The sequence below is a fragment of the Procambarus clarkii genome, chromosome 8, assembly GCF_040958095.1.
Source record: "Procambarus clarkii isolate CNS0578487 chromosome 8, FALCON_Pclarkii_2.0, whole genome shotgun sequence".
NCBI classification, from domain to species: Eukaryota; Metazoa; Arthropoda; class Malacostraca; order Decapoda; family Cambaridae; genus Procambarus; species Procambarus clarkii.
Genome location: NC_091157.1, coordinates 25030358 through 25056185, shown reverse-complemented (window position 1 = coordinate 25056185; position 25828 = coordinate 25030358). Strand labels below are relative to the sequence as shown.

General features: G+C 51.4%; 2 protein-coding genes across 2 annotated transcripts in view; both read left to right on the top strand.

Annotated features, from left to right (window-relative positions):
• The window catches only part of LOC138359866 (serine-rich adhesin for platelets-like), a 35173-nt gene extending 18351 nt beyond the window's left edge, over window positions 1-16822 (top strand). Inside the window, exons 5-16 of the mRNA XM_069319605.1 lie at window positions 3296-3544; window positions 5471-5719; window positions 5816-6064; window positions 7393-7641; window positions 7738-7986; window positions 9540-9833; window positions 10680-10958; window positions 12555-12848; window positions 13695-13973; window positions 14656-14904; window positions 15571-15727; window positions 16563-16822. Of these exons, the coding sequence (XP_069175706.1) occupies window positions 3296-3544; window positions 5471-5719; window positions 5816-6064; window positions 7393-7641; window positions 7738-7986; window positions 9540-9833; window positions 10680-10958; window positions 12555-12848; window positions 13695-13973; window positions 14656-14904; window positions 15571-15727; window positions 16563-16822 (3057 nt within the window). The remainder of the gene's footprint in view (window positions 1-3295; window positions 3545-5470; window positions 5720-5815; window positions 6065-7392; window positions 7642-7737; window positions 7987-9539; window positions 9834-10679; window positions 10959-12554; window positions 12849-13694; window positions 13974-14655; window positions 14905-15570; window positions 15728-16562) is intronic.
• Window positions 16823-23477: 6655 nt separating this feature from the next.
• Window positions 23478-25828, top strand: part of LOC138359862 (mucin-19-like) — a 66161-nt gene continuing 63810 nt past the window's right edge. The window contains exons 1-2 of the mRNA XM_069319598.1: window positions 23478-23556; window positions 24199-24419. Coding sequence (XP_069175699.1) covers window positions 23478-23556; window positions 24199-24419 — 300 coding nt within the window. The remainder of the gene's footprint in view (window positions 23557-24198; window positions 24420-25828) is intronic.

Genomic DNA, 25828 nt, shown 5'->3' with positions numbered 1-25828 from the left:
AGGTGTGAAGGACACATGTGTGAAGGACACGGGTGTGAAGGACACGGGTGTGAAGGACACATGTGTGAAGGACACGGGTGTGAAGGACACGGGTGTGAAGGACACGGGTGTGAAGGACACAGGTGTGAAGAACACGGGTGTGAAGGACACGGGTGTGAAGGACACGGGTGTGAAGGACACATGTGTGAAGGACACGGGTGTGAAGGACACGGGTGTGACGGACACGGGTGTGAAGGACACATGTGTGAAGGACACGGGTGTGAAGGACACGGGTGTGAAGGACACGGGTGTGAAGGACACATGTGTGAAGGACACGGGTGTGAAGGACACGGGTGTGAAGGACACATGTGTGAAGGACACGGGTGTGAAGGACACATGTGTGAAGGACACGGGTGTGAAGGACACATGTGTGAAGGACACGGGTGTGAAGGACACATGTGTGAAGGAAACATGTGTGAAGGAGACATGTGTGAAGGACACATGTGTGAAGGACACGGGTGTGAAGGACACATGTGTGAAGGACACGGGTGTGAAGGACACATGTGTGAAGGAAACATGTGTGAAGGACACATGTGTGAAGGACACATGTGTGAAGGACACATGTGTGACGGACACATGTGCGAAGGACACGCGAGTGAAGGACACGGGTGTGAAGGACACGAGTGTGAAGGACACATGTGTGAAGGACACGGGTGTGAAGGACACGGGTGTGAAGGACACATGTGTGAAGGACACGGGTGTGAAGGACACGGGTGTGAAGGACACGGGTGTGAAGGACACGGGTGTGAAGGACACATGTGTGAAGGACACATGTGTGAAGGACACGGGTGTGAAGGACACGGGTGTGAAGGACACGGGTGTGAAGGACACATGTGTGAAGGACACGGGTGTGAAGGACACGGGTGTGAAGGACACGGGTGTGAAGGACACGGGTGTAAAGGACACGGGTGTGAAGGACACGGGTGTGAAGGACACAGGTGTGAAGGACACGGGTGTGAAGGACACGGGTGTGAAGGACACGGGTGTGAAGGACACGGGTGTGAAGGACACATGTGTGAAGGACACGGGTGTGAAGGACACGGGTGTGAAGGACACGGGTGTGAAGGACACGGGTGTGAAGAACACGGGTGTGAAGGACACGGGTGTGAAGGACACGGGTGTGAAGGACACGGGTGTGAAGGACACATGTGTGAAGGACACGGGTGTGAAGGACACGGGTGTGAAGGACACGGGTGTGAAGGACACATGTGTGAAGGACACGGGTGTGAAGGACACGGGTGTGAAGGACACATGTGTGAAGGACACGGGTGTGAATGACACAGGTGTGAAGGACACGAGTGTGAAGGACACGAGTGTGAAGGACACGGGTGTGAAGGACACGGGTGTGAAGGACACATGTGTGAAGGACACATGTGTGAAGGACACGGGTGTGAAGGACACGGGTGTGAAGGACACATGTGTGAAGGACACGGGTGTGAAGGACACGGGTGTGAAGGACACGGGTGTGAAGGACACATGTGTGAAGGACACGAGTGTGAAGGACACGGGTGTGAAGGACACGGGTGTGAAGAACACGGGTGTGAAGGACACGGGTGTGAAGGACACGGGTGTGAAGGACACGGGTGTGAAGGACACATGTGTGAAGGACACGGGTGTAAAGGACACAGGTGTGACGGACACGGGTGTGAAGGACACGGGTGTGAAGGACACATGTGTGAAGGACACGGGTGTGAAGGACACGGGTGTGAAGGACACGGGTGTGAAGGACACGGGTGTAAAGGACACATGTGTGAAGGACACATGTGTGAAGGACACGGGTGTGAAGGACACGGGTGTGAAGGACACATGTGTGAAGGACACGGATGTGAAGGACACGGATGTGAAGGACACGGGTGTGAAGGACACATGTGTGAAGGACACATGTGTGAAGGACACGGGTGTGAAGGACACGGGTGTGAAGGACACATGTGTGAAGGAAACATGTGTGAAGGACACATGTGTGAAGGACACATGTGTGAAGGACACGGGTGTGAAGGACACATGTGTAAAGGACACGGGTGTGAAGGACACATGTGTGAAGGAAACATGTGTGAAGGAGACATGTGTGAAGGACACATGTGTGAAGGACACATGTGTGAAGGACACATGTGTGAAGGACACATGTGTGAAGGACACGCGTGTGAAGGACACGGGTGTGAAGGACACGAGTGTGAAGGACACATGTGTGAAGGACACGGGTGTGAAGGACACGGGTGTGAAGGACACATGTGTGAAGGACACGGATGTGAAGGACACGGATGTGAAGGACACGGGTGTGAAGGACACATGTGTGAAGGACACATGTGTGAAGGACACGGGTGTGAAGGACACGGGTGTGAAGGACACATGTGTGAAGGAAACATGTGTGAAGGACACATGTGTGAAGGACACATGTGTGAAGGACACGGGTGTGAAGGACACATGTGTGAAGGACACGGGTGTGAAGGACACATGTGTGAAGGAAACATGTGTGAAGGAGACATGTGTGAAGGACACATGTGTGAAGGACACATGTGTGAAGGACACATGTGTGAAGGACACATGTGTGAAGGACACGCGTGTGAAGGACACGGGTGTGAAGGACACGAGTGTGAAGGACACATGTGTGAAGGACACGGGTGTGAAGGACACGGGTGTGAAGGACACGGGTGTGAAGGACACATGTGTGAAGGACACATGTGTGAAAGACACGGGTGTGAAGGACACGGGTGTGAAGGACACGGGTGTGAAGGACACGGGTGTGAAGGACACGGGTGTGAAGGACACGGGTGTGAAGGACACAGGTGTGAAGGACACATGTGTGAAGGACACGGGTGTGAAGGACACGGGTGTGAAGGACACATGTGTGAAGGACACGAGTGTGAAGGACACGGGTGTGAAGGACACGGGTGTGAAGAACACGGGTGTGAAGGACACGGGTGTGAAGGACACGGGTGTGAAGGACACGGGTGTGAAGGACACATGTGTGAAGGACACGGGTGTGAAGGACACAGGTGTGACGGACACGGGTGTGAAGGACACGGGTGTGAAGGACACATGTGTGAAGGACACGGGTGTGAAGGACACGGGTGTGAAGGACACGGATGTGAAGGACACGGGTGTAAAGGACACATGTGTGAAGGACACATGTGTGAAGGACACGGGTGTGAAGGACACATGTGTGAAGGACACGGGTGTGAAGGACACATGTGTGAAGGACACGGATGTGAAGGACACGGGTGTGAAGGACACATGTGTGAAGGACACATGTGTGAAGGACACGGGTGTGAAGGACACGGGTGTGAAGGACACATGTGTTAAGGAAACATGTGTGAAGGAGACATGTGTGAAGGACACATGTGTGAAGGACACATGTGTGAAGGACACGGGTGTGAAGGACACATGTGTGAAGGACACGGGTGTGAAGGACACATGTGTGAAGGAAACATGTGTGAAGGAGACATGTGTGAAGGACACATGTGTGAAGGACACATGTGTGAAGGACACATGTGTGAAGGACACGCGTGTGAAGGACACGGGTGTGAAGGACACGAGTGTGAAGGACACATGTGTGAAGGACACGGGTGTGAAGGACACATGTGTGAAGGACACGGGTGTGAAGGACACATGTGTGAAGGACACGGGTGTGAAGGACACATGTGTGAAGGAAACATGTGTGAAGGAGACATGTGTGAAGGACACATGTGTGAAGGAAACATGTGTGAAGGAGACATGTGTGAAGGACACATGTGTGAAGGACACATGTGTGAAGGACACATGTGTGAAGGACACATGTGTGAAGGACACGGGTGTGAAGGACACAGGTGTGACGGACACGGGTGTGAAGGACACGGGTGTGAAGGACACATGTGTGAAGGACACGGGTGTGAAGGACACGGGTGTGAAGGACACGGGTGTGAAGGACACGGGTGTAAAGGACACATGTGTGAAGGACACATGTGTGAAGGACACGGGTGTGAAGGACACGGGTGTGAAGGACACATGTGTGAAGGACACGGATGTGAAGGACACGGATGTGAAGGACACGGGTGTGAAGGACACATGTGTGAAGGACACATGTGTGAAGGACACGGGTGTGAAGGACACGGGTGTGAAGGACACATGTGTGAAGGAAACATGTGTGAAGGACACATGTGTGAAGGACACATGTGTGAAGGACACGGGTGTGAAGGACACATGTGTAAAGGACACGGGTGTGAAGGACACATGTGTGAAGGAAACATGTGTGAAGGAGACATGTGTGAAGGACACATGTGTGAAGGACACATGTGTGAAGGACACATGTGTGAAGGACACATGTGTGAAGGACACGCGTGTGAAGGACACGGGTGTGAAGGACACGAGTGTGAAGGACACATGTGTGAAGGACACGGGTGTGAAGGACACGGGTGTGAAGGACACATGTGTGAAGGACACGGATGTGAAGGACACGGATGTGAAGGACACGGGTGTGAAGGACACATGTGTGAAGGACACATGTGTGAAGGACACGGGTGTGAAGGACACGGGTGTGAAGGACACATGTGTGAAGGAAACATGTGTGAAGGACACATGTGTGAAGGACACATGTGTGAAGGACACGGGTGTGAAGGACACATGTGTGAAGGACACGGGTGTGAAGGACACATGTGTGAAGGAAACATGTGTGAAGGAGACATGTGTGAAGGACACATGTGTGAAGGACACATGTGTGAAGGACACATGTGTGAAGGACACATGTGTGAAGGACACGCGTGTGAAGGACACGGGTGTGAAGGACACGAGTGTGAAGGACACATGTGTGAAGGACACGGGTGTGAAGGACACGGGTGTGAAGGACACGGGTGTGAAGGACACATGTGTGAAGGACACATGTGTGAAAGACACGGGTGTGAAGGACACGGGTGTGAAGGACACGGGTGTGAAGGACACGGGTGTGAAGGACACGGGTGTGAAGGACACGGGTGTGAAGGACACAGGTGTGAAGGACACATGTGTGAAGGACACGGGTGTGAAGGACACGGGTGTGAAGGACACATGTGTGAAGGACACGAGTGTGAAGGACACGGGTGTGAAGGACACGGGTGTGAAGAACACGGGTGTGAAGGACACGGGTGTGAAGGACACGGGTGTGAAGGACACGGGTGTGAAGGACACATGTGTGAAGGACACGGGTGTGAAGGACACAGGTGTGACGGACACGGGTGTGAAGGACACGGGTGTGAAGGACACATGTGTGAAGGACACGGGTGTGAAGGACACGGGTGTGAAGGACACGGATGTGAAGGACACGGGTGTAAAGGACACATGTGTGAAGGACACTTGTGTGAAGGACACGGGTGTGAAGGACACATGTGTGAAGGACACGGGTGTGAAGGACACATGTGTGAAGGACACGGATGTGAAGGACACGGGTGTGAAGGACACATGTGTGAAGGACACATGTGTGAAGGACACGGGTGTGAAGGACACGGGTGTGAAGGACACATGTGTGAAGGAAACATGTGTGAAGGAGACATGTGTGAAGGACACATGTGTGAAGGACACATGTGTGAAGGACACGGGTGTGAAGGACACATGTGTGAAGGACACGGGTGTGAAGGACACATGTGTGAAGGAAACATGTGTGAAGGAGACATGTGTGAAGGACACATGTGTGAAGGACACATGTGTGAAGGACACATGTGTGAAGGACACATGTGTGAAGGACACGCGTGTGAAGGACACGGGTGTGAAGGACACGAGTGTGAAGGACACATGTGTGAAGGACACGGGTGTGAAGGACACATGTGTGAAGGACACGGGTGTGAAGGACACATGTGTGAAGGACACGGGTGTGAAGGACACATGTGTGAAGGAAACATGTGTGAAGGAGACATGTGTGAAGGACACATGTGTGAAGGAAACATGTGTGAAGGAGACATGTGTGAAGGACACATGTGTGAAGGACACATGTGTGAAGGACACATGTGTGAAGGACACATGTGTGAAGGACACGCGTGTGAAGGACACAGGTGTGAAGGACACGGGTGTGAAGGACACATGTGTGAAGGACACATGTGTGAAAGACACGGGTGTGAAGGACACGGGTGTGAAGGACACGGGTGTGAAGGACACGGGTGTGAAGGACACGGGTGTGAAGGACACGGGTGTGAAGGACACAGGTGTGAAGGACACATGTGTGAAGGACACGGGTGTGAAGGACACGGGTGTGAAGGACACGGGTGTGAAGGACACGGGTGTGAAGGACACGGGTGTGAAGGACACATGTGTGAAGGACACGGGTGTGAAGGACACGGGTGTGAAGGACACGGGTGTGAAGGACACGGGTGTGAAGGACACGGGTGTGAAGGACACGGGTGTGAAGAACACGGGTGTGTGAAGGACACGGGTGTGAAGGACACGGGTGTGAAGGACACATGTATGAAGGACACGGGTGTGAAGGACACGGGTGTGACGGACGCGGGTGTTAAGGACACATGTGTGAAGGACACGGGTGTGAAGGACACGGGTGTGAAGGACACGGGTGTGAAGGACACGGGTGTGAAGGACACATGTGTGAAGGACACATGTGTGAAGGACATGGGTGTGAAGGACACGGGTGTGAAGGACACGCGTGTGAAGGACACGGGTGTGAAGGACACGGGTGTGAAGGACACGGGTGTGAAGGACACATGTGTGAAGGACACGGGTGTGAAGGACACGGGTGTGAAGGACACGGGTGTGAAGGACACATGTGTGAAGGACACGGGTGTGAAGGACACGGGTGTGAAGGACACGGGTGTGAAGGACACGGGTGTGAAGAACACGGGTGTGAAGGACACGGGTGTGAAGGACACGGGTGTGAAAGACACATGTGTGAAGGACACGGGTGTGAAGGACACGGGTGTGACGGACACGGGTGTGAAGGACACGGGTGTGAAGGACACGGGTGTGAAGGACACGGGTGTGAAGGACACGGGTGTGAAGGACACGGGTGTGAAGGACACGGGTGTGAAGGACACGGGTGTGAAGGACACATGTTTGAAGGACACGGGTGTGAAGGACACGGGTGTGAAGGACACGGGTGTGAAGGACACATGTGTGAAGGACACGGGTGTGAAGGACACAGGTGTGACGGACACGGGTGTGAAGGACACGGGTGTGAAGGACACATGTGTGAAGGACACGGGTGTGAAGGACACGGGTGTGAAGGACACGGATGTGAAGGACACGGGTGTAAAGGACACATGTGTGAAGGACACTTGTGTGAAGGACACGGGTGTGAAGGACACATGTGTGAAGGACACGGGTGTGAAGGACACATGTGTGAAGGACACGGGTGTGAAGGACACGGGTGTGAAGGACACATGTGTGAAGGACACATGTGTGAAGGACACGGGTGTGAAGGACACGGGTGTGAAGGACACATGTGTGAAGGAAACATGTGTGAAGGAGACATGTGTGAAGGACACATGTGTGAAGGACACATGTGTGAAGGACACGGGTGTGAAGGACACATGTGTGAAGGACACGGGTGTGAAGGACACATGTGTGAAGGAAACATGTGTGAAGGAGACATGTGTGAAGGACACATGTGTGAAGGACACATGTGTGAAGGACACATGTGTGAAGGACACATGTGTGAAGGACACGCGTGTGAAGGACACGGGTGTGAAGGACACGAGTGTGAAGGACACATGTGTGAAGGACACGGGTGTGAAGGACACATGTGTGAAGGACACGGGTGTGAAGGACACATGTGTGAAGGACACGGGTGTGAAGGACACATGTGTGAAGGAAACATGTGTGAAGGAGACATGTGTGAAGGACACATGTGTGAAGGAAACATGTGTGAAGGAGACATGTGTGAAGGACACATGTGTGAAGGACACATGTGTGAAGGACACATGTGTGAAGGACACATGTGTGAAGGACACGCGTGTGAAGGACACAGGTGTGAAGGACACGGGTGTGAAGGACACATGTGTGAAGGACACATGTGTGAAAGACACGGGTGTGAAGGACACGGGTGTGAAGGACACGGGTGTGAAGGACACGGGTGTGAAGGACACGGGTGTGAAGGACACGGGTGTGAAGGACACAGGTGTGAAGGACACATGTGTGAAGGACACGGGTGTGAAGGACACGGGTGTGAAGGACACGGGTGTGAAGGACACGGGTGTGAAGGACACGGGTGTGAAGGACACATGTGTGAAGGACACGGGTGTGAAGGACACGGGTGTGAAGGACACGGGTGTGAAGGACACGGGTGTGAAGGACACGGGTGTGAAGGACACGGGTGTGAAGAACACGGGTGTGTGAAGGACACGGGTGTGAAGGACACGGGTGTGAAGGACACATGTATGAAGGACACGGGTGTGAAGGACACGGGTGTGACGGACGCGGGTGTTAAGGACACATGTGTGAAGGACACGGGTGTGAAGGACACGGGTGTGAAGGACACGGGTGTGAAGGACACGGGTGTGAAGGACACATGTGTGAAGGACACATGTGTGAAGGACATGGGTGTGAAGGACACGGGTGTGAAGGACACGCGTGTGAAGGACACGGGTGTGAAGGACACGGGTGTGAAGGACACGGGTGTGAAGGACACATGTGTGAAGGACACGGGTGTGAAGGACACGGGTGTGAAGGACACGGGTGTGAAGGACACATGTGTGAAGGACACGGGTGTGAAGGACACGGGTGTGAAGGACACGGGTGTGAAGGACACGGGTGTGAAGAACACGGGTGTGAAGGACACGGGTGTGAAGGACACGGGTGTGAAAGACACATGTGTGAAGGACACGGGTGTGAAGGACACGGGTGTGACGGACACGGGTGTGAAGGACACGGGTGTGAAGGACACGGGTGTGAAGGACACGGGTGTGAAGGACACGGGTGTGAAGGACACGGGTGTGAAGGACACGGGTGTGAAGGACACGGGTGTGAAGGACACATGTTTGAAGGACACGGGTGTGAAGGACACGGGTGTGAAGGACACGGGTGTGAAGGACACATGTGTGAAGGACACGGGTGTGAAGGACACGGGTGTGAAGGACACATGTGTGAAGGACACGGGTGTGAAGGACACAGGTGTGAAGGACACGGGTGTGAAGGACACGAGTGTGAAGGACACGGGTGTGAAGGACACGGGTGTGAAGGACACGGGTGTGAAGGACACATGTGTGAAGGACACGGGTGTGAAGGACTCATGTGTGAAGGACACGGGTGTGAAGGACACATGTGTGAAGGACATGGGTGTGAAGGACACATGTGTGAAGGACACGGGTGTGAAGGACACGGGTGTGAAGGACACATGTGTGAAGGACATGGGTGTGAAGGACACATGTGTGAAGGACACGGGTGTGAAGGACACATGTGTGAAGGACACGGGTGTGAAGGACACATGTGTGAAGGAAACATGTGTGAAGGAGACATGTGTGAAGGACACATGTGTGAAGGACACGGGTGTGAAGGACACGGGTGTGAAGGACACATGTGTGAAGGACACGGGTGTGAAGGACACATGTGTGAAGGACACGGGTGTGAAGGACACATGTGTGAAGGACACGGGTGTGAAGGACACATGTGTGAAGGAAACATGTGTGAAGGAGACATGTGCGAAGGACACATGTGTGAAGGACACGGGTGTGAAGGACACATGTGTGAAGGACACGGGTGTGAAGGACACATGTGTGAAGGAAACATGTGTGAAGGACACATGTGTGAAGGACACATGTGTGAAGGACACATGTGTGACGGACACATGTGCGAAGGACACGCGAGTGAAGGACACGGGTGTGAAGGACACGAGTGTGAAGGACACATGTGTGAAGGACACGGGTGTGAAGGACACGGGTGTGAAGAACACGGGTGTGAAGGACACGGGTGTGAAGGACACTGGTGTGAAGGACACGGGTGTGAAGGACACATGTGTGAAGGACACGGGTGTGAAGGACACGGGTGTGAAGGACACGGGTGTGAAGGACACATGTGTGAAGGACACGGGTGTGAAGGACACGGGTGTGAAGGACACATGTGTGAAGGACACGGGTGTGAAGGACACATGTGTGAAGGACACGGGTGTGAAGGACACATGTGTGAAGGACACGGGTGTGAAGGACACATGTGTGAAGGAAACATGTGTGAAGGAGACATGTGTGAAGGACACATGTGTGAAGGACACGGGTGTGAAGGACACGGGTGTGAAGGACACATGTGTGAAGGACACGGGTGTGAAGGACACATGTGTGAAGGAAACATGTGTGAAGGACACATGTGTGAAGGACACATGTGTGAAGGACACATGTGTGACGGACACATGTGTGAAGGACACGCGAGTGAAGGACACGGGTGTGAAGGACACGAGTGTGAAGGACACATGTGTGAAGGACACGGGTGTGAAGGACACGGGTGTGAAGGACACGAGTGTGAAGGACACGGGTGTGAAGGACACGGGTGTGAAGGACACGGATGTGAAGGACACATGTGTGAAGGACACATGTGTGAAGGACACGGGTGTGAAGGACACGGGTGTGAAGGACACGGGTGTGAAGGACACGGGTGTGAAGGACACATGTGTGAAGGACACGGGTGTGAAGGACACGGGTGTGAAGGACACGGGTGTGAAGGACGCGGGTGTGAAGGACACGGGTGTGAAGGACACATATGTGAAGGACACGAGTGTGAAGGACACGGGTGTGAAGGACACGGGTGTTAAGGACACGGGTGTGAAGAACACGGGTGTGATGGACACGGGTGTGACGGACACGGGTGTGAAGGACACGGGTGTGAAGGACACATGTGTGAAGGACACGGGTGTGAAGGACACGGGTGTGAAGGACACGGGTGTGAAGGACACGGGTGTGAAGAACACGTGTGTGAAGGATACGGGTGTGAAGGACACGGTTGTGAAGGACACGGGTGTGAAGGACACGGGTGTGAAGGACACATGTGTGAAGGACACGGGTGTGAAGGACACATGTGTGAAGGACACGGGTGTGAAGGACACATGTGTGAAGGACACGGGTGTGAAGGACACATGTGTGAAGGAAACATGTGTGAAGGAGACATGTGTGAAGGACACATGTGTGAAGGACACATGTGTGAAGGACACGGGTGTGAAGGACACATGTGTGAAGGACACGGGTGTGAAGGACACATGTGTGAAGGACACATGTGTGAAGGACACATGTGTGAAGGACACATGTGTGAAGAACACGCGTGTGAAGGACACATGTGTGAAGGACACATGTGTGAAGGACACGGGTGTGAAGGACACGGGTGTGACGGACGCGGGTGTTAAGGACACATGTGTGAAGGACACGGGTGTGAAGGACACGGGTGTGAAGGACACGGGTGTGAAGGACACGGGTGTGAAGGACACATGTGTGAAGGACACATGTGTGAAGGACATGGGTGTGAAGGACACGGGTGTGAAGGACACGCGTGTGAAGGACACGGGTGTGAAGGACACGGGTGTGAAGGACACGGGTGTGAAGGACACATGTGTGAAGGACACGGGTGTGAAGGACACGGGTGTGAAGGACACGGGTGTGAAGGACACATGTGTGAAGGACACGGGTGTGAAGGACACGGGTGTGAAGGACACGGGTGTGAAGGACACGGGTGTGAAGAACACGGGTGTGAAGGACACGGGTGTGAAGGACACGGGTGTGAAAGACACATGTGTGAAGGACACGGGTGTGAAGGACACGGGTGTGACGGACACGGGTGTGAAGGACACGGGTGTGAAGGACACGGGTGTGAAGGACACGGGTGTGAAGGACACGGGTGTGAAGGACACGGGTGTGAAGGACACGGGTGTGAAGGACACGGGTGTGAAGGACACATGTTTGAAGGACACGGGTGTGAAGGACACGGGTGTGAAGGACACGGGTGTGAAGGACACATGTGTGAAGGACACGGGTGTGAAGGACACGGGTGTGAAGGACACATGTGTGAAGGACACGGGTGTGAAGGACACAGGTGTGAAGGACACGGGTGTGAAGGACACGAGTGTGAAGGACACGGGTGTGAAGGACACGGGTGTGAAGGACACGGGTGTGAAGGACACATGTGTGAAGGACACGAGTGTGAAGGACACGGGTGTGAAGGACACGGGTGTGAAGAACACGGGTGTGAAGGACACGGGTGTGAAGGACACGGATGTGAAGGACACGGGTGTGAAGGACACATGTGTGAAGGACACGGGTGTGAAGGACTCATGTGTGAAGGACACGGGTGTGAAGGACACATGTGTGAAGGACATGGGTGTGAAGGACACATGTGTGAAGGACACGGGTGTGAAGGACACGGGTGTGAAGGACACATGTGTGAAGGACATGGGTGTGAAGGACACATGTGTGAAGGACACGGGTGTGAAGGACACATGTGTGAAGGACACGGGTGTGAAGGACACATGTGTGAAGGAAACATGTGTGAAGGAGACATGTGTGAAGGACACATGTGTGAAGGACACGGGTGTGAAGGACACGGGTGTGAAGGACACATGTGTGAAGGACACGGGTGTGAAGGACACATGTGTGAAGGACACGGGTGTGAAGGACACATGTGTGAAGGACACGGGTGTGAAGGACACATGTGTGAAGGAAACATGTGTGAAGGAGACATGTGCGAAGGACACATGTGTGAAGGACACGGGTGTGAAGGACACATGTGTGAAGGACACGGGTGTGAAGGACACATGTGTGAAGGAAACATGTGTGAAGGACACATGTGTGAAGGACACATGTGTGAAGGACACATGTGTGACGGACACATGTGCGAAGGACACGCGAGTGAAGGACACGGGTGTGAAGGACACGAGTGTGAAGGACACATGTGTGAAGGACACGGGTGTGAAGGACACGGGTGTGAAGAACACGGGTGTGAAGGACACGGGTGTGAAGGACACTGGTGTGAAGGACACGGGTGTGAAGGACACATGTGTGAAGGACACGGGTGTGAAGGACACGGGTGTGAAGGACACGGGTGTGAAGGACACATGTGTGAAGGACACGGGTGTGAAGGACACGGGTGTGAAGGACACATGTGTGAAGGACACGGGTGTGAAGGACACATGTGTGAAGGACACGGGTGTGAAGGACACATGTGTGAAGGACACGGGTGTGAAGGACACATGTGTGAAGGAAACATGTGTGAAGGAGACATGTGTGAAGGACACATGTGTGAAGGACACGGGTGTGAAGGACACGGGTGTGAAGGACACATGTGTGAAGGACACGGGTGTGAAGGACACATGTGTGAAGGAAACATGTGTGAAGGACACATGTGTGAAGGACACATGTGTGAAGGACACATGTGTGACGGACACATGTGTGAAGGACACGCGAGTGAAGGACACGGGTGTGAAGGACACGAGTGTGAAGGACACATGTGTGAAGGACACGGGTGTGAAGGACACGGGTGTGAAGGACACGAGTGTGAAGGACACGGGTGTGAAGGACACGGGTGTGAAGGACACGGATGTGAAGGACACATGTGTGAAGGACACATGTGTGAAGGACACGGGTGTGAAGGACACGGGTGTGAAGGACACGGGTGTGAAGGACACGGGTGTGAAGGACACATGTGTGAAGGACACGGGTGTGAAGGACACGGGTGTGAAGGACACGGGTGTGAAGGACGCGGGTGTGAAGGACACGGGTGTGAAGGACACATATGTGAAGGACACGAGTGTGAAGGACACGGGTGTGAAGGACACGGGTGTTAAGGACACGGGTGTGAAGAACACGGGTGTGATGGACACGGGTGTGACGGACACGGGTGTGAAGGACACGGGTGTGAAGGACACATGTGTGAAGGACACGGGTGTGAAGGACACGGGTGTGAAGGACACGGGTGTGAAGGACACGGGTGTGAAGAACACGTGTGTGAAGGATACGGGTGTGAAGGACACGGTTGTGAAGGACACGGGTGTGAAGGACACGGGTGTGAAGGACACATGTGTGAAGGACACGGGTGTGAAGGACACATGTGTGAAGGACACGGGTGTGAAGGACACATGTGTGAAGGACACGGGTGTGAAGGACACATGTGTGAAGGAAACATGTGTGAAGGAGACATGTGTGAAGGACACATGTGTGAAGGACACATGTGTGAAGGACACGGGTGTGAAGGACACATGTGTGAAGGACACGGGTGTGAAGGACACATGTGTGAAGGACACATGTGTGAAGGACACATGTGTGAAGGACACATGTGTGAAGAACACGCGTGTGAAGGACACATGTGTGAAGGACACATGTGTGAAGAAACACGCGTGTGAAGGACACGGGTGTGAAGGACACGAGTGTGAAGGACACAAGTGTGAAGGACACGGGTGTGAAGGACACGGGTGTGAAGGACACGAGTGTGAAGGACACGGGTGTGAAGGACACGGGTGTGAAGGACACGGGTGTGAAGGACACATGTGTGAAGGACACATGTGTGAAGGACACGGGTGTGAAGGACACGGGTGTGAAGGACACGGGTGTGAAGGAGACGGGTGTGAAGGACACGGGTGTGAAGGACACGGGTGTGAAGGACACATGTGTGAAGGACACGGGTGTGAAGGACACATGTGTGAAGGACACGGGTGTGAAGGACACATGTGTGAAGGACACGGTTGTGAAGGACACATGTGTGAAGGACACGGGTGTGAAGGACACATGTGTGAAGGACACGGGTGTGAAGGACACATGTGTGAAGGAAACATGTGTGAAGGAGACATGTGTGAAGGACACATGTGTGAAGGACACATGTGTGAAGGACACGGGTGTGAAGGACACATGTGTGAAGGACACGGGTGTGAAGGACACATGTGTGAAGGAAACATGTGTGAAGGAGACATGTGTGAAGGACACATGTTTGAAGGACACATGTGTGAAGGACACATGTGTGAAGGACACATGTGTGAAGGACACGCGTGTGAAGGACACATGTGTGAAGGACACATGTGTGAAGGACACATGTGTGAAGGACACGCGTGTGAAGGACACGGGTGTGAAGGACACGAGTGTGTATGACACGGGTGTGAAGGACACGGGTGTGAAGGACACATGTGTGAAGGACACATGTGTGAAGGACACATGTGTGAAGGACACGGGTGTGAAGGACACGGGTGTGAAGGACACATGTGTGAAGGACACATGTGTGAAGGACACATGTGTGAAGGACACGGGTGTGAAGGACACGGGTGTGTATGACACGGGTGTGAAGGACACGGGTGTGAAGGACACATGTGTGAAGGACACATGTGTGAAGGACACATGTGTGAAGGACACGGGTGTGAAGGACACGGGTGTGAAGGACACGGGTGTGAAGGACACGGGTGTGAAGGACACGGGTGTTAAGGACACGGGTGTGAAGGACACATGTGTGAAGGACACGGGTGTGAAGGACACGGGTGTGAAGGTCACGAATGTGAAGGACACGGGTGTGAAGGACACGGGTGTGAAGGACACGGGTGTGAAGGACACGGGTGTGAAGAACACGGGTGTGAAGGACACGGGTGTGAAGGACACATGTGTGAAGGACACGAGTGTGAAGGACACATGTGTGAAGGACACGGGTGTGAAGGACACGGGTGTGAAGGACACGGGTGTGAAGGACACGGGTGTGAAAGACACGGGTGTGAAGAACACGGGTATGAAGGACACGGGTGTGAAGGACACGGGTGTGAAGGACACGGGTGTGAAGGACACATGTGTGAAGGACACGGGTGTGAAGGACACATGTGTGAAGGACACGGGTGTGAAGGACACGGGTGTGAAGGACACGGGTGTGAAGGACACGGGTGTGAAGAGCACGGGTGTGAAGGACACGGGTGTGAAGGACACGGGTGTGAAGGACACGGGTGCCGTGTAAGTGTCTCTCACAAAACACAATTAAAGAGGCCGGGCAGTCAGTAGCACACAGGATTTCCAAGCTAGAACTATCACAAGGAAATTAAACATATAAGGATCATATGGCGCAGTGATCAGCGCAGATATGCCACAGCCAAAAAAGTTCCGAGTACAATTCCTGCGTCAGGACAAAAGCGTTTGGGAAACACCATTTCACCTGATGGCTCTGTTCACTTAGCAGTAAATAGGTACTCAGGAGTTTGACAACTGTTGTGGGTTTCAAACTTGGGAATGTAAGCTTAAGGAAGCCTTCAAGTTTTAGTCCCATGGTTTGCTTTACTAACGAGATCATGAATGAAGGTAAGCTGTCTTTCCGGGATATAAACATTCCCAGACAGGAATTGTGGCTTCCACACTGCAGTCTACGTTAAGCAAACTAACGTAAGAATGTACCTAAATGCTAGACGTGAACCTAACAGGTACAAGCAAAGTGTTTTTCACTACTGTGTCAACCATGCACTCGCAAAGTTCCAAGTGGAAGCAGAATGAAAAGAAACTCAGTAAAAGTCCGTGTCAAAAATAGATTCTATAACGGGTATGTCGGAGACCATAAAAAAGAAGGTGAACCTCCATGGTACCTCTGGTGAAGTAGCCACCACTACAGTACCTCGCCCACTTAATAAACTCTTTTACAGGAACTTCTTTCAACAGCTCACAAAACAGGCTTGAAAGACATTATTGGCAAATCAATGATCCCCACCAACACTAACCAGACGATAAAGTTGTCAGTTTACAACAAGAGCAAGAAGACTGCCAACTTGCTCATGAACTCTCCCGACACAAAGCTAAACCCATTGAAAAGACAAATGACGTCCGTACATTTACATGCTCACTTGGGACTGTCAGCCCCAACAATCTCAATATATTCGCAAGACATCAACATCTCTTTGAAGGCGCTTGATAATGCATAAAACAACAAAACTCCAAGAACAACATTGAATGTACTCTCAAAACTGTACCTAGTTGTACATCAATAAATAAGTAAATAATTGCTACACACACCCAGACGATCGCCAGAGGTATCCTCACCAACAACACCAGAGGTATCCTCACCAACAACACCAGAGGTATCCTGACCAACAACACCAGAGGTATCCTGACCAACAACACCAGAGGTATCCTGACCAACACACCAGAGGTATCCTCACCAACAACACCAGAGGTATCCTCACCAACAACACCAGAGGTATCCTGACCAACAACACCAGAGGTATCCTCACCAAAAACACTGAAATAGTCGACAGGTATAACGACAATAGAATATTAGACATAAGCGAATAAGTACAAATTATACACTAATTCAACTCCCATCAGCCAGTTTACGCTGAGGAACACTGTGCCATCCTCAAGGTCGTGCCACAATGTCCACCTCAAAGCAGGTTCTAGGCCAGTAGTAGAAATTAATACAGGTGCTCATTAGCAGTGACAAAGAGAAATACTTAAACTAATAATATCAGGTGAAAATCTTACTGACCTGACAAATTCACAATGGCCTGAAAGCTATAGCATTAAACATTATGACGAATGCCTTGAGGAGACATTTATAACTAATAGAACAAGAACCCGGCAATGTGATGTTAATAGTGGCCAGAATACGCCTGGGATATAGACGTATCTGGGCAGCTTTCTCGAAACCCAAATGTCGAATACACCATGTGTCAACTTTGTGGAACTGTCCAATACACCATGTGTCAACTTTGTGAAAGTGTCCAATACACCATGTGTCAACTTGTGAAACTGTCCAATACACCATGTGTCAACTTTGTGAAAGAGAAAACATTCACTCCTCTAAACATTATATTGTAGAATGTCCCATATTCACTGACTTCCGCCCTCCTGGGCTGAGGTATGCTGAACTTTGTAAGTACTGAGTACTGGAACACTTCATGATATACTGGACTTGTACCCAAGACTGACTATATAATGCATGCCATAATATATGATGCAGTTATAACTGAATCACCTTCTGTGGTTGAATGCATAATAGCACTATGCACTACGGCGTACCTGGTTTCTTAACAACTCGACCACCGTGACTGTACAAAAGTCATTGGTAGCAATATATATATATATATATATATATATATATATATATATATATATATATATATATATATATATATATAGTTTGAAACTCTGACAACTCCAAAACAAGGCCGTCACCGTAGTACGAGGCGGTGATGACGGAAAATATCAAAGACACAGAATGTGGGACAACTCCAAAACTTGAGGGAGTTAAGGAATAGTCAGGAAAAAGCGCCATGCCATTAATTACGATTATATAGCACTTGGAAGGGGTCAGGATAAGGATTTGGGATGGGACGGGGGGGATAAAAATGGTGCCCAACCACTTGGACGGTCGGGGATTGAACGTCGACCTGCACGAAGCGATACCGTCGCTCTACCGTCCTGCCCAAGTAATAGAGCCGCTGAGAGGATGACTCACTGTGACTGGGGAGCTGTGAGGGAGACGAGACGAGCCTGGCAGCGACCAGTGGCACACAGTACTGGGGTTATGGTGGAGCCTGGCAGCGACCAGCGGCACACAGTACTGGGGTATGGTGGAGCCTGGCAGCGACCAGCGGCACACAGTACTGGGGTATGGTGGAGCCTGGCAGCGACCAGCGGCACACAGTACTGGGGTATGGTGGAGCCTGGCAGCGACCAGCGGCACACAGTACTGGGGTATGGTGGAGCCTGGCAGCGACCAGTGGCACACAGCACTGGGGTATGGTGGAGCCTGGCAGCGACCAGTGGCACACAGTACTGGGGTATGGTGGAGCCTGGCAGCGACCAGCGGCACACAGTACTGGGGTATGGTGGAGCCTGGCAGCGACCAGTGGCACACAGTACTGGGGTATGGTGGAGCCTGGCAGCGACCAGTGGCACACAGCACTGGGGTATGTGTGGAGCCTGGCAGCGACCAGCGGCACACAGCACTGGGGTATGGTGGAGCCTGGCAGCGACCAGTGGCACACAGTACTGGGGTATGGTGGAGCCTGGCAGCGACCAGTGGCACACAGTACTGGGGTATGGTGGAGCCTGGCAGCGACCAGTGGCACACAGCACTGGGGTATGGTGGAGCCTGGCAGCGACCAGTGGCACACAGCACTGGGGTATGGTGGAGCCTGGCAGCGACCAGCGGCACACAGCACTGGGGTATGGTGGAGCCTGGCAGCGACCAGCGGCACACAACACTGGGGTATGGTGGAGCCTGGCAGCGACCAGCGGCACACAACACTGGGGTTATGGTGGAGCCTGGCAGCGACCAGCGGCACACAACACTGGGGTATGGTGGAGCCTGGCAGCGACCAGCGGCACACAACACTGGGGTATGGTGGAGCCTGGCAGCGACCAGCGGCACACAACACTGGGGTATGGTGGAGCCTGGCAGCGACCAGCGGCACACAGTACTGGGGTATGGTGGAGCCTGGCACACCTCGCCCTCTCTCCTGGCACTATACCAAACATCTCCCCATTAAGGCCACGCCTACCACGCCTATACACACTTACCGTACACTTCAAGTAACACTTATTTTCTTCATAAGCACTTACAAGACATGTTTTGTTGTGCTACATAATGTAAGAAGGTAGAAGTGTTGTATGCTACTGGTATTTATTTGTTTGTTTATTTATTTATTTATTTATTTATATTCAAGAAGTACATTGGGTTTGTGAAAGTACTTGACAATGGTGTTCCAACATTCTTGCAAAAGCCACTAACACTCATAGCGTTTCGGGCAGGTCCTTAAATTACTAAAACAAATAAGGTAAAATTAATAATAGGTACATTGTAGCAAAATTTGAGTTTAATATAATAACTTCAATATAAATTGGCAAAAATTAATTTCAATGGTGAAGTTGTATGTCTTAAGTATTAATATTGGGTTAGCACAAGACACAGTGTGAGTTTGAAACACAAGGTAGGAAACATGAGGATGAAATTAGGTACTTTTTTATTTTACTTTTGAATAAGGCATAGGTTGGATTTTTTAATTCATTAGAGAGTGAGTTCAGTAGACTGGGGCTCTTTTATTTGCATGGAGTATTTACACATATTTAGACTGACTCTGGGGATATCAAAGATATATCTATTTCTGGTGTGGTGCTCATGGAATCTATTACACCTATCAAAGAAGAGTTCAGATCAAGATTAGCACTTAGGAACAAGATTTTGTACATGTAAATAGAAGATGAGAGTGTGTGGAGTGAGTGTATGTTTGCCATGTTAAGGGACGTCAACAGAGGCGGCTGTGTTGTCTCGTAGGTGCCATTAACGTGCAGGCTGGATTTTCAAGGTAATGCTGAAAATGTATTTGGAGAAATATATATAAAGTAACAGTAATGTGTGCTATATTATGTCTGTTCCAGCAGTAATATGTCCTATATTATGTCTAAAGTTTTATTTTATTTATTTGTTTAACCTACAAATTACCTAACCGCGGGGTTTGAAAGTTTAACCTAACCGCAGGGACACTAGAAATAAAAAGCCCCGAAATCATCTCAAGATAACCTCAAGATAACCTAAATCCTTTATACGTACGTACGTGTAAACACACACACACACAGACATAGAAGGGTGGGGATTGGGTGTGGGGGGAGGGAGATTTTGCTGAACATTTGAGTGGGGGCAGGGAGGGTTTGGGGTAGGGGGGTTTTCTATGCAGAGGAGGGAGGCGGGGTTGTCCTCCCTTCTGGCGTTACTGGGTAGCTGGTTGTGGGTTCCCCCCTCGCCTCTGGGGGTGTTGGGTTGGGAGCTGTGACTTCCTGGTTTTCCCCTCTCGCCCTGCGCCTCTTCCTTGCTTCTGCCGCCACGGCTCTCTCCTCTCTTGTCATGTCTCTTTGGAGGAATACATTTTTTAATTTTCCCACGTTTTTCAGGGAGCTCTTCCTTGATAGGATCTTCTCCTTTGTGTTCTCGTTTGCAAACACTATCTTTATCATTCGGTCTCGGTCTTTGTTGTACCGGCCTAGCCTGAAAAACCTTCTCAATGCTATGCTCAGCCCCTTCCATGTCTAGTGCCTTTAGTACTTCATTCACTGCTGCTTTGTCCTTGTCATTCCACTCTGTCCTATTAGATCCTTCCTGCTCCTTAATACCCACAGCAACCACTGATCTGTTCCTTTCCAGCAGTTGGCTAGTGGAGCGTGTCCGCCTCCTGCGAGGTGGCTGCTTTCATGGCCACCTCCATCACTGCAGTCATTACTTCAGAGTTATTTTTTTTTAGTATTTCCGCAAATGTTGCTTTTATTGTGGCATTCTCATCCAGAAAACTATTACCACCTTCTCCTGGGTGGTTTTCTGATTCTCAGCCTCGATACCATTTTCTTTGAGGGCTCTAATCTCCTCCTTTGCTGCTGTCAGCTCTCTTTTCAGGTTGCTTATTTCGTTCTTCATTTCCTGCATCATTTCTTGCATCTCACTCTTGATGTCCTCCAGAAACTGGGCGAACATTTCCTTCATCTCGTCACCTGGCTCTTTCCTGTTCCCCTGGGACCTCTGGCTGCCATGCTTGACCCTGTTCGGATGGGGGAGGGAGAGAGAGAGAGGAAGAGAGAGAGAAAGAGAGAGAGAGAAAGGGAGTGATAAAGGGAGAGATAAATGGGTGGGTGGGGGGGGATCCGACCCTTCCACTGAAGTGAGAAGAAAGTAGAAGGGGAGGGGGGGGAGGAGATGGAGAGAGAGGCGGGAGGGAGAGAGAGGAGAGGGAGAGAGTGGGTGAGGGAGAGAGTGGGTGAGGGAGAGAGCGGGTGAGGGAGACAGCGGGTGAGGGAGAGAGGGGGGGGGGAGGTGTGTGTGTGTGTGGGCAGAGAGGGAGGGGGAAGGAAAGAGAGGGAGGGAGAGGGGGAGGGAGGGGGGAAGGAAAGAGAGGGAGGGGGAAGGAAAGAGAGGGAGGGGGAAGGAAAGAGAGGGGAGGGAGAGGGGGAGGGAGGGAGGGAGAGGGAGAGAGAGAGAGAGAGAGAGAGAGAGAGGAGAGAGAGAGAGAGAGAGAGAGAGAGCAGAGAGAGAGAGAGAGAGAGAGAGAGAGAGAGAGAGAGAGAGAGAGAGAGAGAGAGAAAGAGAATGAGAGAGAGAGAGAGAGAGAGAGAGAGAATGAGAGAGAGAGGAGAGAGAGAGAGAGAGAGAGAGAGAGAGAGAGAGAGAGAGAGAGAGAGAGAGAGAGAGAGAGAGAGAGAGAGAGAGAGAGAGAGAGAGAGAGAGAGAGAGAGAGAGAGAGAGAGAAGAGAGAGAGAGAGAGAGAGAGAGAGAGAGGAGAGAGAGAGAGAGAGAGAGAGGAGAGAGAGAGAGAGAGAGAGAGAGAGAGAGAGAGAGAGAGAGAGAGAGAGAGAGAGAGAGAGAGAGAGAGAGAGAGAGAACTCAAAGTTCTCGGGAGATGAGAACACCGAAATCATCTATTTTCTAGGGGATGCTGGCTTGGCAATGGTCGAACGGCACAAGAAAGCACAGTGGTGTAGAGGAGGAAGGGGCGGCGGGGTGGGGGCGACGGAATGATGATCGCCCCAGCCACCCCCAGCCCAGGAAAAGAGACAGATAAGACTGGGCTACACTTTTGAGGGACGCGTTATGTGACGGCCTTAAAGCTGTCCGGACACCCGCACTGGCCCCCACCATGAGCTGTGCCAGGAGTCGGAAACCCTCGCGCGCCCCTACCACAAGAAGAGGAGGCAGGGGGACACAAAGGCATAGACAGCGATGCCCCACAGACCAATCCGGAAGCAAGGGACCGCCAAGGTCACGGACCCCACCTCAGCACTGGTCCAGGTCGCCAGGAAGAAAATAAAGGAAGCTAAACTGTCTATAAGCGTCGGAGGTGAGCGGATATGAGAACATATTAAATATGTTATAAAGAAAACGCAAATGAAGGAAAATAGGTATATTATCAGACTGAAAGGAATATCGTATTGAGAGCAGCTGCATGAAACGACAGAGATTAGAACGGGCTAGAGAAGGAGGGGATAGAAATGGGGGGGGGAGAAGGGAGGGAGAGGGGAGGATATAAAAGAAGAGAACGAAGAGAGAGAGAAAGAACACTCAGTACCGCTCCTGTGCCAGGTAAATCCACTACGGGCTCACACATAGCCCGTGCTACTTGCTCCGCTCCTGTGCCAGGTAAGTTACGGACTCACCATAGCCCGTGCTATTTGGAACTTGTTCCGAGTAGCTGAATCTATACAACAACAACAGAGAAAGAGAGAAGGCGCGCCCCTCCTGTGCCAGGTAAGTCCACTACGGGCTCACCATAGCCCGTGCTACTTGGAACTTTTTGTTCCCAGTAGCTGAATCTTAAACAACAACAACAACAGAGAGAGAGAAGAGCTAATCTGAGGAGCGAGAGTACCAGTACCTGAGAGAACCAGGAGCCGGGGAGAACCAAAACCAGGGAGGGGCCATCGAGGATCGAACGCCGACCCTGCCAGAAACGAAGCCTTAGCTCTGCCGACCAGTCCAAGTGAGCGGACCAGAGAGAGTAAGGAATGCCAAGATCAAACGCGAGACAAAGGTGTAAAGGAAATGATTAGTTCAACTAAATGATTTAGTAACAGGCAGGCGCGAGTCAATTGAGAATGACAGCAAGAAACTATCTAACAGAGACGAGAAGAGAAGTTGAAAAGAGGATGCGAAGAGCACCGGTGACGTGCTCAGGTCGGTGTGAGGGACGTAAATGAATGTGGAGATTGGATTCCAAGGGCGAGAGGGCCCAGTGCTGGCCTCCGCTGGGTATAAGAAGGAGGAATGAAATTCTAACTCGTATCGAATCTCTTCATGCTCAAGATTTAAATTCTCCCCCTCCCCATCACCCTTCCATAATACATGCATGGCGTAGCGGCCATAATCACGGGATATGGGGTCCTAAAGCGCGAATAATTTATAATAGTAAATAGTACAGTAATTTAGAGGAATGGCAACGTGTGATTATAGAGCATGTCAAGGGGTCGAGGGCTGTATATGCAAGACACATCACGGGTGTTAGAGCCAAGGGAGAGGGAGAGTGGGTTTAGAACTCTATTAAAAGCAGCTGGTCACACAATGAGGGAACATGGAAATTGCATCAAAGTCGCATTGCCGGCAATGTTAAACAATTTTCCTCGCTGGTGGAATATGTGAGGTGAGGGAGGGGGATGTTTGGGGTGAAGCCAGCGAGGCAATGGTGGTACTGAGGTGGCGGGAAGCTATAGTGTGTGTAAAGGACAGAAGGGTCATGATGCAGCGTTCCTACACTACTCCGAGGTCCACACTTCTCACCTACTCTCAGAGCCCTTACACTACCACCCTCTCCACCGTCAGCGCCCTTATACTACCACCCTCAGCGCCCTTATACTACCACCCTCTCCGCCCTCAGCGCCCTTACACCACCACCCTCTCCACCCTCAGCGGATGCTGCTGATATTTCGCGTTTCCCGCCATCCGCCAATGTCAGTACGTCCCTTGAAGTGACGTTATCATTGACTAATCAGCACAAGATTTTCAAGCGGTTTGGAAGCGGGTCGACGCAGAGTGAATTTCAAGTAATTTCCCCTTCATGTCCTTTACACAGCCCGTCTTCACAGCAATCAATTACCTTGAGAAACCACACCTCCCCCTTTCAAACCACCTGGATGGTTATCTAGATATCTGTCATGGTCTGGAAGCATATTATGATTCCATTAATAGTCTACATGTAAACTGGCAAACAAACTTTTATCATAAACAGAAATTATTCTCAGGTTATAACGTTATTTTTTCTAGTCCTTGTTTAAAATATAAAAAATGAATGCTGAAAGCGCTTTCTTTGAAGAATTTGATTCTCGGTCACACTGAAATATTGTTCGAATTCCATATTTCATATTATCGTCAGTAATACACCACCTAACCAAACACACCTTAACCTAAAGTAACCTTAATCTAACCTAACCATGGCTAGAGAGGTAGATAATAGAGCTAATTACGTAGTCGTTCCCAGTACATTCCCTGGAGTGGATCTCCTCCCCGAGGACAGATTGTCCTTTACAGCAAGTGAACAGCGTACTGTAAATGTCGGAAAGTAGGCCTACTGGCGTTCCAGTACTCCTGTCCAACCAGGTACAGAGCTCAATCTTACTCCCATTAGAAACGAATAAGTATGCACACCTTCCCCTTCTTTCTTTCCTTATTTTTCTCTCTTTCCTCTGTGTTCCTTTGATTTTCAACAGACTCTTCCCTTGTTGTAAACCGTAGAGGAATACGTCTTCAGTATGACCCGTAAGGCAGGTGATTTACCTATCATTAATCCAGCAACCTCACGTCACTCCTCAACCCCAGTTACCTCACAGACAGTCTCTAGGATGACCTCCAGTCACTCCACAGTCACAGTCTATGAGATGAAGTTCTTGAAGGGATGTAACTAGTCTTAAGTGTGTAGTTAAGGGGTGGGCAAGGGGACTGAGGATGGACTCGGGGCTAATGGCGGCTCAGGAATGGATAAATCTCTGGATATAGGGCTGAGGAGGGCCGGAGGGGCTGTCTGAAGACGATCGTATGGGGGTATAGATGGGGCAAAGGCTAGTGGTCTGGGGAAGCGGTCATCACAATGATAACTCCGCCCCCCCCCCCCAGGTGCACGCACACGCGCACACACACACACACTGTGCCGACTGAAAACAAAATTGTGACGAGCAATTTACTCCATTGGAGCCGTCAGGCACGCTATATATTCCCATCCTAATATTTCCCACCACCACCAACTTTTACAGCGTGTGAGTGTGGGTGTGTGGGGGTGGGGGAGAGGAATGATAAAGGTGTTTTCCTTTGTGTGTATGTCTGCGTGCGTGATGTCTGTTTGAGTGTATGTGTGTGTGTGTGTGTTTACCTATCAGTGTCTCCGGGAGATTGAGTTGTAGCTCAATCACCCATTTTCTGGCCTTGTTGTACCTTCTGTGTTATAATTTAACCATCATAG